We start from the raw sequence: 14,239 nt of genomic DNA on the forward strand, positions 1-14,239 counted from the left end.
CGCCTTTACAAAGGTTAGGGATCAAACTCAGGTCTCCAGACTTCCATGGCCATCTCCTGTATCCTCTGAGCCATCTCGATAGCCTGTTTTATTTTTGTGAGGCAGGGTTTCACTTCAGTCCAGGCAGACCTGGAACTCAGAGCCATCCTTCTACCATAATCTCCAAAGTGCTGAGATTACAGGTTGGGCTATCACACCCAATAGGGATTTTCATTTGTGCAGCTAATATTTCACATGTGCTTATGCAATCCAGTAAGAGCAGCGCCTTGCTGGCCTGAGACCTCGATAGTAAATGCCGGTGGTTCCGTGTACTTCCAGAAGAGGGCAGTAATGTACATCTTTGTAACCAGAATCTTGGCGCTGTTAGACATGCCCTAGAAACCTTAAGCTAAGACCTGTCAGTTAGATTCAGGTCTCAGTCCTTAGCAGGATCGGGGAAACCACACCTAGCTGACCAGAAGAGACCAGAAGCCTTCTCTTCCAAGGTTTGTAATGTGCCTCGCAACAAAAAATACAGAGAGGACTTGGGCTGTTGGTAAAACAGCTGAGTTCCCTCTTCCTCTCTGATGAAAGAAAAAGAGGAGGGAGGAGTCAGGGCATGGCCCTGTGGCGTTCATACCTCTGACACAGTACACACCTCCCACACTAACACCGCCCAGGGCTTTGATTCCTTCACACAGCTTAGGCATGCCAGCCTCACTAGAATTGCCCACGACTGGGCATTTCAGCTTTCCGTTAGCGTGCCCTGGGTAGCAATTCGCCTGTTTTTATTCCATTTAAAGAAACTGCTGAGTTAGAGTCCCCTCCCCCAAGTTCTTTAACAAGGTACCGAATGTTTATGGATGAATAACTGTAACTTTGTGTCTGTTGTGTCCATAGCACTGAAAGACACCCGCATCCGGAGAGAGTGATTGGTATTAGAAGCCCCCCCCCCCCCCCCCCGAGTTTAACATCAACACTGAGCCAATACTCTAGCTGTTCCTGGCTTTCTTTTTCAGTACTAAAAAGCATATACCCTATATAGAGTACTTAAGGAAGACGCTGGATAAAGAACTGTGTGCCCCACCTCCTACACAGGCCCCTTTGTGCTTTCTGTGGTTTTTCTTTCTTACCTAAATCTTTTCTGTTCTGTTGGTCTAGCTGCCTGTCTCCGTACTGAAATCACCCTGTCCAAGTCACAAAAGCTATATAGTAAGGCTTTCCTCCGAGGAGCCTTTCAGCCTCCTCAATATCAACCCCTGCACCAAATTCTCTTCTTTGTTTTTTTTTTTTTTTTTTTTTTTTTTTTTTTTTTTTTTTTTTTTTTTTTTTTTTCATTGAATTAGTCTTGGCATTCTACTTAATCACGATGAGCACAAAAATCAAGAGGAGAATAGACAGCGAGACCCTGAGTCAGGGATGTTCCCTCAGGCCCAGCATCCAATTTAAATCCTGGCTCTGGGTCTGTGCTGCTTGAAGTCGGTTATTTCTCTTTACCTGACTTCAGTTTCCTCTTAGGGACAGGGAAGACAACTGCAGTGCCTGCTTCCCGGGACTAACTCCAGGCGGGTAGTTACAATGTGACAAGACAGGCAACAAGCTTGGTGTGTTGCCAGGGAACTTTAGGACAAATGCCTAACGGACTCCCAGGAGCCAGGAAGTTTCTGAAGCTCACTAGGCTAGCTGGGATCCCTGCTGTTTCTCAGCTAGCTTCCACCTTGGGCCAGTTTCTTTCCCCAAAGTTTCCTTTCTGCATTCACACGATGGAGGAAACATTGACCTTGTCAAAATCAAGTTGAAAGCCAAGGTAGTTTACCTAGGATGTCACCTGGACAGGTTTCCCTGTAAGCTATTTAACTGGGTTTGGTTCTAAAAGCCAATTTTGTCTTATAGCTGAAGGCTTCTTCAACACTCATTGCTCGTTGACTGCAGAAACACTTGCCCAGAGCCACTGGAAAAGAATCCTGGGGTAGAGGGAAGCCTGTGACATCACTGCGGGATCTTGAATCCTGGGGTAAAGGGAAGCCTGTGACGTCACTGCAGGATCTTGAGGCTTCGCTTTGCTTTCCTCTTTTGATGGACTGAAGAGGAGAGGTCGTTCCTCATTCTGGGGGCAAGGTCCCTTCCTAATTAATTTTCTGGTTCCTCCCTGGCTTAGCATAAATCCAAAGCCCTTTCTTAACTTCTTTTCCAGAATCAGAGGGAAGTTCAATGTAACAAAATTTTATAACTCCTGCTCAGCAACATATATACTTTCAAAACATAAAAATACCTTTCCCTTGTCCTGCATTATTCTTTTCCTGGTACAATTTTCCTGGTGTATTGAAGTGGCATTCCATGGTTTGCAATGACTTGGTGGTTTATGACCCTTCTGCGGCTGATCAGACTAAACATAATTCATTCATAGCTACTTAATACTCAGGGAAACCAACCCTGGACTTAAAGAGCTATGGTGTGACCTCAGTAAGGTATCATTTATAATTTTAAAATTGCTATGATGGAGATATCAAGACGTGCCAAACGCTTAAACTGAACACCAGCCAGCAAATGGGGCGGCTACTATTGTATTTGCTTTTGCCCTCCTTTTTGGGTAGTTCCCCATAATGCTATTTTTGTTTAAATGGGTTCGGAGGTAATTACCTAGCAGAGGAAAGCAATGTTCACTTTACATTTTATTATTAAATACTCCAGGGAGTAAAAGAAGTCCCCTCTATAAGGAAGCACCACAGAAATGTAAACATTCCATTAACGTGCTGCAGTTTACTAGCCAAGACATGAGTCCGTGTGAGCATAGAGGAGCCATCCCGCTATCAAGGGCTAATGGAACCCATCTGCTATTCATTGCTGCAAATTACTTTATGGCGGAAACCCCGACGGAACGTTTAAGTTATCCGGATGGGAACGTGAAGCATAGCGTTTCCGTGCTGTTCAGAATGGATGTGTGTTCACAGCACTCTTAACCCTGAAATTTGCAATTTTTACAGCGCCATTTTCTGCATCTCATTTGTTTCCTGAATTATTTCCAACACATTCGATTTTAGGGAATGAAATGTTCCGTGGTAGTAAAGGAATGGAATTATCGGTTTCCTGGATGTCATCTAACAACTATTTAAGATCTGCACATACTGGTCCAGGTGCCGGGGATTGGCAATGAAACCACAAAGGAGGGGACACCTTCTCGGCTGCCCCAGAGTTAACAGCCTGAGGGTGGAGATGGCTAGGCAACACGGCAAATGCCCTGAGTAAGGCTAGGCTGAGCACAGGAAGTGGAAGAGGCAAGGAGGGCTACAATCTTGTGGGACGTTGGAAGAAAAGCGCCTGAATATCCAGAGCAAAACCAACTGTGTGGCCTTGGGCCCTCTAAGGGTTTAGACTCCCTCCAGTAGGCCGTACTTAGTAGGTCGAACATAGTTAGGTTGAAGGCTAACACATGAGGTTTGTTGTTTGGAACAAATAGTGTGGAAAGTCCACCGGGCTCCTGATAAGGAAGCTCCTCCAACTTCCAGGTGAGGAGCAACAAAGAAAGGCCAGGAAAGCACTAAAAGATGGGCGTGACTAAACGGGCCTTTGGAGCACAGAAGCCACAGTATCTGGCAACAGTTGGAAGCTGGAGAAAACAGAAACAGACCAGCCAAGCAGGCAGCTCAGGATTTTGACTAAGGGGGTGGAGGAGTCAGGTTAAGTACTGGGTATGATCTTTGGAATCAGGAGTGCCTCGTGAGGTGGTGAGAGACTGGCCCCTGGAGACTCATGTGTTTGAATGCTGTGTTGCCTGAGATTTCAGTCCCAAAGAAACACATAGAGGTCTACATTAATCATAACTGGTTGGCCTATTAGCTCAGGCTTCTTATTAACTCTCTACATCCTACATTAACCCATAATTCTTGTCTGTATAAGCCACGTAACTTGGTACCTTTATCAGTGAGGCACCCTCATCTTGCTTCCTCTGCATCTGGATGACGACTGCAGACTGAGTCTTTTCCTTTTCCCAGAATTCTCCTCTTCTCGTCACCCTGCCTGTACTTCCTGACTACTGGCCAATCAGCATTTTATTAAAACAATACAAGTGGCAGGATATAAGACCGCTGTTCCACAGCACTGCTGGGTCTCCAGTGTTTGGGAAGAATTAGGAGGTGTAGCCTTGTTGGAGGAGGTGTGTCCCTGGGAGTGGCTCCAGTCCATGCCCTGTCTTGCTTGTCTTCTCTCTCTCTCTACCTATTGCCTTTGAATCAGGAGAGAAGCTCTCAGCTACTGCTTCAGCACCCTGCCTGCCTGTCTGCCTGCTCCCATGCTCCCCACCATAATGGTCATGGGCTAACCTTCTGGAACTGTAAGCAAGCTCTCAACGAAATGCTTTCTTTGAAAAATCGACTTGGTCATGGTGTTTCTTCACAGCAACAGAAGAGCAACGAAGACAGAAGTACAAAACCTGCAGGAGACAATAGTAAATTTGACTCTGCCCACCCAGACGGGTTGTACCTGGGGGACCTTCAGGTGTACCCAAGATGTGGCTAGGAGAGAAGATAGGATCGGAGACAGGAGAGTTGCCACTTATATATCATTGAGTAATTTTTAAAGGTTTGTGCAAACGAACACAAGCACCAATTGGCTTCTCTAAGGGAAATTTGACAGATACCATATTCAGTTATTTGGGAATTGTGTTGAAGTGACTGATAAAGTCTTGAGCTTTAAAGCCTTGCAGATAAAGATTAGAGTTTTCAATTCTGTCACTTAGTCTGTGTGGGAAGTGTCACAGCTCCTGTTTTAGATGTGTTGACAGAGCTGGACATGGGCTCCCTGATGAAAGTCCTTTCTGAAACAAAGAGGGCCCTGCAAATCCCAGGTGGGTGTGGCAGCCTGCCTCAGATTTCAGACTCAGAAAGAGGACACAGAAGATACCAGCTGCAAACTGGCAAACAAGACTAGCAACATCAGTGAGCTCTGGGTTTGATTGAGAACCCCTGCCTCAGTGACTAGACTAGAGCACAGTGGATGAAGATTACCAACAATTTTGGACCTTCCCATGCATGCGCAAATACCTGTAACCCATACTCAACATACAAATACGCAGCATGCATACCCTATTGCATATACACATGAAAACAAAAAGAAAAAAAATAGGTTATGCCTTTACAACTCATAACAAGAAAGAATTTACTTTTAAATGACGAAGCAGGATGGAGAATTCAGGAACTCATGGCTGCACAAGGTACAGAGAGTAAGTGACAGATGAGTGATCAGCCCATATCAAGACATTAAAATCATCCCCCTCTGGGGCTCAGGGAACATTGTGGAAGCGATTGGAAAGAATGGAAGGGCCAGGGGGCAGGGAGGACTATGAGATGTCATTTTCAGGGTAAAGCACAGCCATTGTAACTACAACCTCACAGCAGCACTGGGTCTGGGAGAAAAAACTATCAACAGTCAGGCCATGGATGGAGGAGAGACCCAGGGCACCTTAACTCATAGGTTTAGGAAGCGGGCATATCGTTACCTTCATTGTCCACCCATGGATGAGCCCGTTAAGTTCCAACAGACACTTCCAATTCAATGGTTATGTGATGGCCCTGGCTAAATTAAATAGGTAACAAAACTAAGTCAAGAACGTAGGAAAAGTTCTGGTAAGGATGAGGGAGGGGGAAGTCTGTAATAGGGCTGGGAAGGAAATAAGAGAGGGCATTGGAGAAAGCAGTCTGTGTGTGTGTGTGTGTATGAAATCGTCTCACAGCAAAATGCACACTGCCGTTCTTAGTGGGAAAATTATAGAGGAGCTGGTATACAACATCAGCTACTAGAAAACTGCTAAAAAATGTAGCCCGTTCTTTACAAAGCGAAGCTATCAAGTGAACTCTCTTCAGGGCCTCAGGTTTGGGAAGGCCCTTTAAGTGAATCTATTGTTGGAGAGAGAATTAAGAGAAATTCTCCTGGGGGGAGATCACTTTTTTAATTGACATCTAAAATTAATCAGCTCTGTTTTACCTACAGCCATGTGGGACGTAAATGAATGTCCAGTGCAAATAAAGAATTTACTTTTATTTATAGTGACGGGTAACTTTTAATCAAGTCCATATAAGGAGCTGGGTGATAACAGAGACTTAGCTAGCACTCTGCGGTGTGGCAGATGAGTTGTGGTCGTATCCTACTAAGTTAAGTTTGTTCCAAAGAACAGTCTGTCCGTGAGTTTTTTTTTTTTTTTTTTAACAATTATCTAATCAACAGATTGCTGAGTGACTTCACTGTGGAGACACTGGAAAACTTAGCTTGGTTTTTGTTTTTTAATTATTTAAATTTTTTATGGAGGTGGTTATCTCGCTGAACACTTTTGTTTGTACCTTCATTTCACCAAGTAGGTCAGTTTATTCCTGGTCCAACTGCTCATCTTCACTCTCCTGTCTCACTCTTAGAAGACACGCCTCCAGCTGGGAAACCCACGAGAACACAATCAATCAACATCCCGATACTGGGCAAAAATGCTACCCAGGACAAGGGGTCACTGAGGCAAAGCCCTGACAGTTTGGTTTTAAACTCTCTGCTCTTTTGCAGTCTCAGGCGCACCAACAGCTACTAGTGATTTGCAGTCTGAGTAAAATGCAGAGAGGCAGGGCTGCTACGATCACATTCTTTAATAACATTCCAATCTAAAATTGAAAAGAGATGGTCATCTATCAGATTGAAACAATAATTGAGGATCATGTAATCCAAACACAGGATGCAGATGTAAGTCCAAATGCTGTTTCGGAAGCTAGCCGTCAAAGAATGAGTTCATGCTGACTGAATCTTATTCTGAAAGGTAATGTTTCAGCTGCAATGTCACCCCGCTAGCAAACGAGGCAAAGGGCTGGTACCGTTTGTGCCTTTAAGATCACAGGTCAAAAGAGCTAAGTGATGTGATAACAGAGAAAGACAAACACAACCTTTATTCTCTTTCAAAAGCCTCGAAAACAAGGCCTGGAACTACAGTTTAATCACAGGATTTTATGTTTCAGGGTCTCACGTAAAAAAGTTGTAACAAAAGACTAATGTTGAACAAATGGTAGCAAAATACATAGTTACCCTCAACTACAGAGTGAAAAAAATGTAGCAAACCCACTAGTCGACACAGAAAGGAGCTGACCAGCCACGCATGCATAATAAATAAAACTTTCTAAAAGTCCATGCAGTGATCAGCATTTCAGTCAAAAATCACAGTCTGGGGTCTGGTGTTAAATTTTTATCACATTCAGAAGTCAGAAAGCCAGCACACTGGAATTACTAAAGAATTTTCTGACATCCATAAGAACGAGACGAGATGATTTTCAGTTTTGAATCTTAGACATGCTGTGTCTCCACAAGCAATCAGCTACCACAGAACAAGAGAGTGCATGGAAATTGCTCACTATAACTCAATGCCTGATTGCCATAAAAATAAAAACATACTGAAAGACCTTGTGTGGCCATATGGGAAGGCAAATACATCGATAACCTGAAAATAACTGCATTGGGGAGCCAGGACCACACCAAGTTAACTGTTCTCTTCAGGAAACCTGGGAGATGGTATCATGGGAAATTGTATTTTCAAGTTCCTTTACATTATTATTCCATAAAAGGAGGGTTTTAAAATAAATGTCCCTTTATTGTCCCTTTATTTTATAGCTTTCAATCAATTGTGGGGAATCAACATCAGCTGACTGATTTTACCATTAAGGCTGAAATAATCCTGAGTCTATTTTGCATGTAAGAATATAATCCTCCATGTTCTTTAAACATGATCACTAGCAATGAATTTTATTTGCCCATAAATTAAAACTGTGTTTAAGATAGCTCTTCGTGAAAATGATACAAAAGAATTAAACTATTCCTTTAAGCATTAAAAAGTGATAACGTTAATTCAAAAGGAACTGAGCAAAGAGGCAAGGGACACTCAGGGTCCCAGGAAAGCAGCTTCCGGATAAGATCATTTGCACCTCAGTTTCAATGGTTAAGACTCTTCTCCCTGAGCCATGCAAACTGGCCCTGCATTTTCAGGTTTTTCCATAGTGCCTTCTGAAGCATGCTTTAAATTTAATTACGAGTTGGCACGCTCCTGCCCTGCGTTCCCCAGAGCTAGCAATTTTTCTCATTCATTCCACAAATTGCAAGCTTCCTATGTTTAAAACCAATCCTGAGTACTCTGATTGTCACTGTTCACGGGAACAAATTATTACTGGAAAAAAAAAAACCGAACTCAGTTGAGTGCTTCAGGCCCAGCCTGACTCAAGATTCCCAAAGCCAAAGGTACAGAGGCTTTAAAGGGAAGGCTATGTGTGCATTCTGGCCTTCCTGGATCAGAACCTGAGACGTTTGATGACTCTCCATCAACTTAAATTTTATCAAATATGCTTTCCCCACTCCTCCAAGCTTCTGCAGGCCATTAGTGGCCACCACTCTCTATCTCAGCCCTCCCTCTCCCCACCTATACCTCCCTCCCTCCCAGAAATCTGCGTTACTGGCAAAGAAAAAGCTCAGACTCAGAATCAAGATCCAACTGCAGGCTGCTGGGCTTAACGAGTTTCAGTCCAGGGATCTCCTCTGCCTTTTGGAATGCCACAACTTTAAGGGCCTGACGTGTCAACTCGGAAAGCCACGGGAGAGATGGGAAGAAATCGCAAGATAAGGCATTTCGGCAATCCAAAACCCGAGAACAGTATTGTTATCTCTAAGAGGAAGAGGGTGATTCCTTTCTCCAGGCCCTTCATCCACAAGAGGCTATCGGTGAGCTTGAAGTTGTATCAATGAGTGAAAGGCCACCGCTAAAAGCGGCTTGGCCAAGAAGCAGGAAGGGGTCTTTGGGAAGCAGCATCACTCGTCATCATTGTCATCGTCGTCCTGGTCCTGGTAGCGAATGTAGACGACCAGCATGACAAAGCCCATGAGGATGCAGAGGGAGCCGACGACCAGGTAGGCGATGCCCAGGAAAGGGTTCTTGCCACCCATCCATGAGATGTTGCTTAAGATGATGAGCTTGTGGCCGCCGAAGGCGCGCACCGGGTAGTTGTAGGTGATGTTGACACGGTAGGCACCCCGGGGCAGGCCGGCCGAGTAGTTGCCCTGACGGATGCGCGCGTACAGCTTGCGAAAGGTGGGCAGCGCCGCCGTGCGCATCCACACCACGAAGTCCTGGTTGATGAAGCCGGTGTTGTTGGGATCAGAACTGAGCTCGTAAACCGGCCGGTGCCAGTTGGGCGGCGGCGCCGTGCCGCGGAAAGCCAGTGCCAGGCTGCCGTTCACCAGGGGCGGGTTGCGGAACTTGACGTGGTAGTCGGTCCACCAGGCGATGGCGGTGCGATCGAGAGGCACCTCGACGTAGGGTCCTCCGGGCTGGCGCTGGTGCCACAGAGTGAAGGAGTCGTTGAAGAGGCTGTTGGCGATGGCGCCACAGGGCGCGATGGGCAGGCCGGTGGCGCTGAGCTGGTAGGGGGCGCACTCGTTGGCCGGGTGGCGCAGCGCGCTGACCAGGCCGCTGAGCTGCGCGTCGTCGCGGGACACGCCGTAGCGCCGGTTGTTCTGGTAGAAGTTGGACAGCTCGTAGTAGAGGTAGACGGGGCCGGGAAAGAGCTCGGGTAGCGAGAAGTACCAGGCGCACGAGCAGTTGGGCGGTGGTGCGCGGCCCTGGCCCTCGGCGGCGCATAGGGAGCAGTTGCCGGTGCCGCCGTCGCCGGTATAGTCGTACTCGAGCTCTTTGATGCCGTTCGAGGAGTAGAAGAGGCCCAGGCCCAGGCCGATGAAAGCCAGGCCTGCGCAGAAGAAGAGAGGCAGCGTGATGCCGGCCGAGAGCAGCGGCTGCCAGGCCGGGAGACGCTGCTGCGTGAAGGCAGTGTTGTCGGGCTGGTGCGCGCCCCGCGTCGTGGCGCTCCAGGTCATGGCGAGAGCTCGGCCGGGCACCCGCAGCGGGGTCTCAGCCCGGGGGCCTGCGTCTCCCCTCTCCCGCCTCTGCGCGCGCGCGCGTTCTCCCGGCTCGACGGCTGCTCCCCGGGCCCGCCTCCCGCCCGCGCAGGTGAGCCCGGCCCGCCCTCGGTGCAGGTGAGGTGGACGGCCCGGTACCCGGCGTCTCGGTTCAGTTCCGCCACCACCCAGGTGACCTGAGCCGGCTCCGCCCCTGCGTGGCGCCCTTCCCAGGTGAGCAGGGCGGGGTTCCCCAACTCACCCAGCCGGCTCTGGCTCCTCGGCTCTCAACGTCCTGCTCTCCCTCCCCCTTCACCCCTCAGTTCACAGTGAGTGATGGGATCTGAGTAGCTCATACCTTTGCTCAGGCATCCACATCCCTTTCTGCCTTCTACAGCAGGGCCTGAGCCACTTTCTCCCAGGCACAAGCCCGCCTTCAAGCATAAAGTTCCACCCCAGAGCTCATTCCAGGGTGGGGTTCTGTTGGCTTGATTATTTATTGCCTTGTTAAGGTTGTTAAGCCTCGTTATATAAGGAAAAGGGTGAGTCTTCAGGAGGTTTTCACTTAGTTTTCCAGCGCAGGTTGTAGTATTTCTGTATCTACTCCCACCACCACCCCGACTCTCCTTTACCCAAGGGACAATTACTTCGAAGCCAGATGTTCCAGTCTGGCTTAACAACTGCGAAAGGTGGAAAGTTCTGTAATAAAAAAAAAAAAAAAAAGAAAGAAAGAAAGAAAGAAAAATTTTAAAAGAATCAAAGACTGGGAGACTTTGTGGCTTTTGTCTTCTTCTCTAGCTGGTGGGAGAAACCACCAAGGAGGGGGAAAAATGCTGTGGACTCCACGTGACATTTTTTCAAATCGCCTGCTTGACCAGCCCAGTCCTAGGAGATCTAGCTGATATCCACAGTCAAGGACGTTTGACTTGCTTGGCCTGAGAAAGGTGAACTAGAAGCATTTATCAACTATGTAAAAACCAATTCGCTCTAAGTGTTGCCTGGGACTCTGTTTTTATCTGTTTCGTTGTTTTTGAATCTAGGTTGATTAGAGCACACCAGAGCCTAGTTCATGGTGTATTAAATCCTCCTTAGCTACTGAAGCCCGCTCACGTCTCCAGCGCGTAAAGTGCTGTCGCTGCTAAACTTCCACACCTGTATTATGTACTGCGCCCAGGTACCACTCAAAACCCACCGAAACTTGGAAAATTTAAATACTTGTTTAAACTAGTTTTAAAAGTTGTCTTCCAAGTTTTCAGCCCTCTGTGTAGCCCTCAGTGTAGAAGACAAAAGGAAGTGAGACTAAACTGGAGCCTTTGTAGGTCCTCCCCACCCCCAGATGGCGCTGTCCAGGCTGCTGTTTGTTTCTGGCAACCTGACACAAACTAGAGTTACTTGAGGAGAAGGATTGCTGGCCTGTAGGCAAGTCCGTGGGGTATTGCTTGGTTAATGAATGCCGTGGTTGCTGCCACCTTTGGGCAGATAGCCCTGCAAATATATAAGAAAACAAGGAACCGGGCGGTGGCGCACGCACACCTCTAATCCCAGCACTTGGGAGGCAGAGGCTGGACGATCTCGGTGAGTTCAAGGACAGCCTGACAGGATAGTCAGGACTGTTACACTGAGAAACGCTGTCTGGAGGGACCCGTGGGAAGCAAGCCAGTAAGCAATGTTCCTCCATGCCTTCTGCTTTAGTTCCCACCTCCAGGCTCCTGCCCTAGCTTCCTTTGATGGTGGACTGTGATGTGGAAGAGCTAAGCCCTATCCTCCCCAGGCTGCTTTTTGCCATGGTATTTTATCACAGGAGTAGACAGGCACATATTCCTTAGGGGGTAAGAATCAAAGCAGCCAGTAGCTAGCATATAATCAAGCTGTACACACTGTTTGGTCAAAAGTGAGACCCCAGCCCTCTAACACCCCTATATCCAAAAGTCTGGAATGTAAATATTGAGTTGGAAGTGTCACCCCAGACCCTGGCCTGGGAATTGCCAAGCACTTGGACTCCAATTCCCAGCCTGCCAAGCGTTTGGACTCCAACTCCCAGCCTGCCAAGTGCTGCCCCCCTCCCTGGGGAGGATCAGGACCACTCCCACAGGGTATTTAGGCTCACACTGGAAAAAGGAACACATGGTTTTGGGTTCTGCATGTGCTCTCCCTCTGTCGTTCCCCCCCCCCCCCATGCTCCTGGCCACCCGAGAGTGCTGCATTTATTAAATGTGGGCATTTTTAATTTGGTCTAATCTGGTTTGATTGGAGTTATTTGTATCAGCAAAGAGGCCCGTCTTAAGATTTTACTTAACACTCATGAGACTGACACTAAAATTAAAAAGCAGAATTATTTTAACAGTGGAAAGTTGATTTTCTTCCATTGAGTGGATGCAGGTTGGAAGTGCTGGCTGTTGGAGAATACTGCGGAAGACCCTGCTGTCTTCAGTTCTACCTCTCTCCCTTTAAGTCCCCAGAGTACGGTCCATTCCCCTTACACTCCATCTTTCTTCTGACACAAGAATAAGCAGACCTCTTTACCCTTCTGGTGACTTCCTCCCACCGTCTGTCACATCAGGCTGCAGGAAGGAATTGGTTCTCACAACTTTATCTAATGGATCTTCAGTCTACAGCTGCATGGCTGCCACACCCCTGGAAGCTCACCTGAGGAACTTAGGCCCTTTTCTCCATGGCCCTTCTTCCTGGATTTCCCAAAGGCAATAGTTTACTCATTCTGCTGATTAAGGTAAAAATAAAACAGTGCTGTTTCCCACGATGGGCGGTGGATGCCAGGCAGGGAATACGTCAGTAAAGATGGCAGGACTTGGCCACCTGACCTGGCCATCAGTTAAGATGGTGGTAAGGTCACCTGACCTCAGTCAAAATGGCAGCGGTCACATGTTGTATGGAAAAGCCATGTTTTTTGAGCTGAGGGAGTTTTAAACATAATAACAAGAGAGACCTAGAAGTGTGATCTGCCCTGTCACTGAGCTGCCGTGCCACAAGCCGTGGTGGGGAACAAAGGCCGGAATTAAAAAACAACTGCCTCAAAAAAAAAAAAAAAAAAAACCTGCCTCCTGGATCCAACCATCCTTGTCGGCAGCGGTAGTGGTAGCAGGGACAGTTTGAGGAAAAGTGGAGCCTGTGGTACAATGGCGGAGCATTTACAGGCGGGTGACTGATAGTTTGAGGGTTTATACCATAGCTGAAAACGTGAAAACCCGCCAAAACACCACAGGGCCTATGGGAGTACTCAGGGGCAATACTGCAAAGGCTATGGAAGAAAGACGTCTCTTCTCTACAGGCTGGGTGGAAGCCAGCATGTGCAGTGCTAGCACGGGAGGAACTGACCCTGGGTCGTCTGATCATGCTTTTAGCTATGGGAAGCAACCAGAGATGAATGTCAGCGAAGGGCTCAACCATAGCCTTGAAGACTGTGGTTGGCTGACTTGGAAGGGGAAAACTCACCACCAAAGCCACTGGTGTGTGTAGAGGTTGGTGTTAAGCAGATAGAAAGCAGAGCTGTTGTAAAGAAATCATTACAACCTGGTTCCGGAGCCCAGGGTTCCAAGTTTCCTCAGCCAACCCACCCGTAGGCAGGAAGAAATATGGAGAGAGCCTGGCCGAGTAACAAGCACCAATGTGTACACACTTCTTAGAGGGACAAGTGGCGTTCAGCCACCCGAGATTGAGCAAAAACATGTCAGATATACCCCTCTCAATTCCCTGGTCCTAATTTTTTTTCCCCTAAACTTAACTTTGTCCTCTGTTCTGCCAGTACCTTAAACAGGTGTAACAGACACCAGACATTTCCATACCACAAACACCAGACAGGAACAGAGAGACCAGCAACTCCAGGATGTGACCAAGACCCAGCTTTCTCAGGTTCCCCCCAAGACGATGGCCACAAATAAACATGAAGCAGTCTTGAGAATCTGCCACCCCAATTCCTTTAACCTATTGTGATTAACTTTCTACCTTTTTGTTATAAAAAAAAGAGATGGTTTCTAGCCATAAATAAAGGACATTGAGCCTACAATTCGGGTTCTTAGAGAAGCTAAAGAAGAAGGAGAACCCAAAGAAAAACATATAGGCATCCTCCTGAATATTAACCTTCATCAGGCGATGAAAGGAGACAGAGACAGAGACCCACATTGGAGCACCGGACTGAAATCTCAAGGTCCAAATCAGGAGCAGAAGGAGAGCGAACATGAGCAAGGAACTCAGGACCGCGAGGGGTGCACCCACACACTGAGACAATGGAGATGCTCTATCGGGAACTCACCAAGGCCAGCTGACCTGGGTCTGAAAAAGCCTGGGTTAAAACCGGTCTCACTGAACATAGCGGACAATGAGGACTACTGAGACATCAAGAACA

At 47.4% G+C, this 14,239-nt stretch overlaps 1 protein-coding gene across 1 annotated transcript; it reads right to left on the minus strand.

Annotated features, from left to right (window-relative positions):
• Positions 1-6,870: 6,870 nt before the first annotated feature.
• Tmem30b (transmembrane protein 30B) lies at positions 6,871-10,537 on the minus strand. Its single transcript, XM_050153675.1, has one exon. It carries the CDS (start codon positions 9,856-9,858, stop codon positions 8,797-8,799), a length of 1,062 nt encoding a protein of 353 aa, XP_050009632.1. The 5' UTR covers positions 9,859-10,537; the 3' UTR covers positions 6,871-8,796.
• Between the last annotated feature and the right edge of the window lie 3,702 nt (positions 10,538-14,239).

The sequence above is a fragment of the Alexandromys fortis genome, unplaced genomic scaffold, assembly GCF_014885135.2.
Source record: "Alexandromys fortis isolate MF-2015 unplaced genomic scaffold, M_Fortis_MF-2015_v1.1 scaffold_82, whole genome shotgun sequence".
Classification (NCBI taxonomy): domain Eukaryota; kingdom Metazoa; phylum Chordata; class Mammalia; order Rodentia; family Cricetidae; genus Alexandromys; species Alexandromys fortis.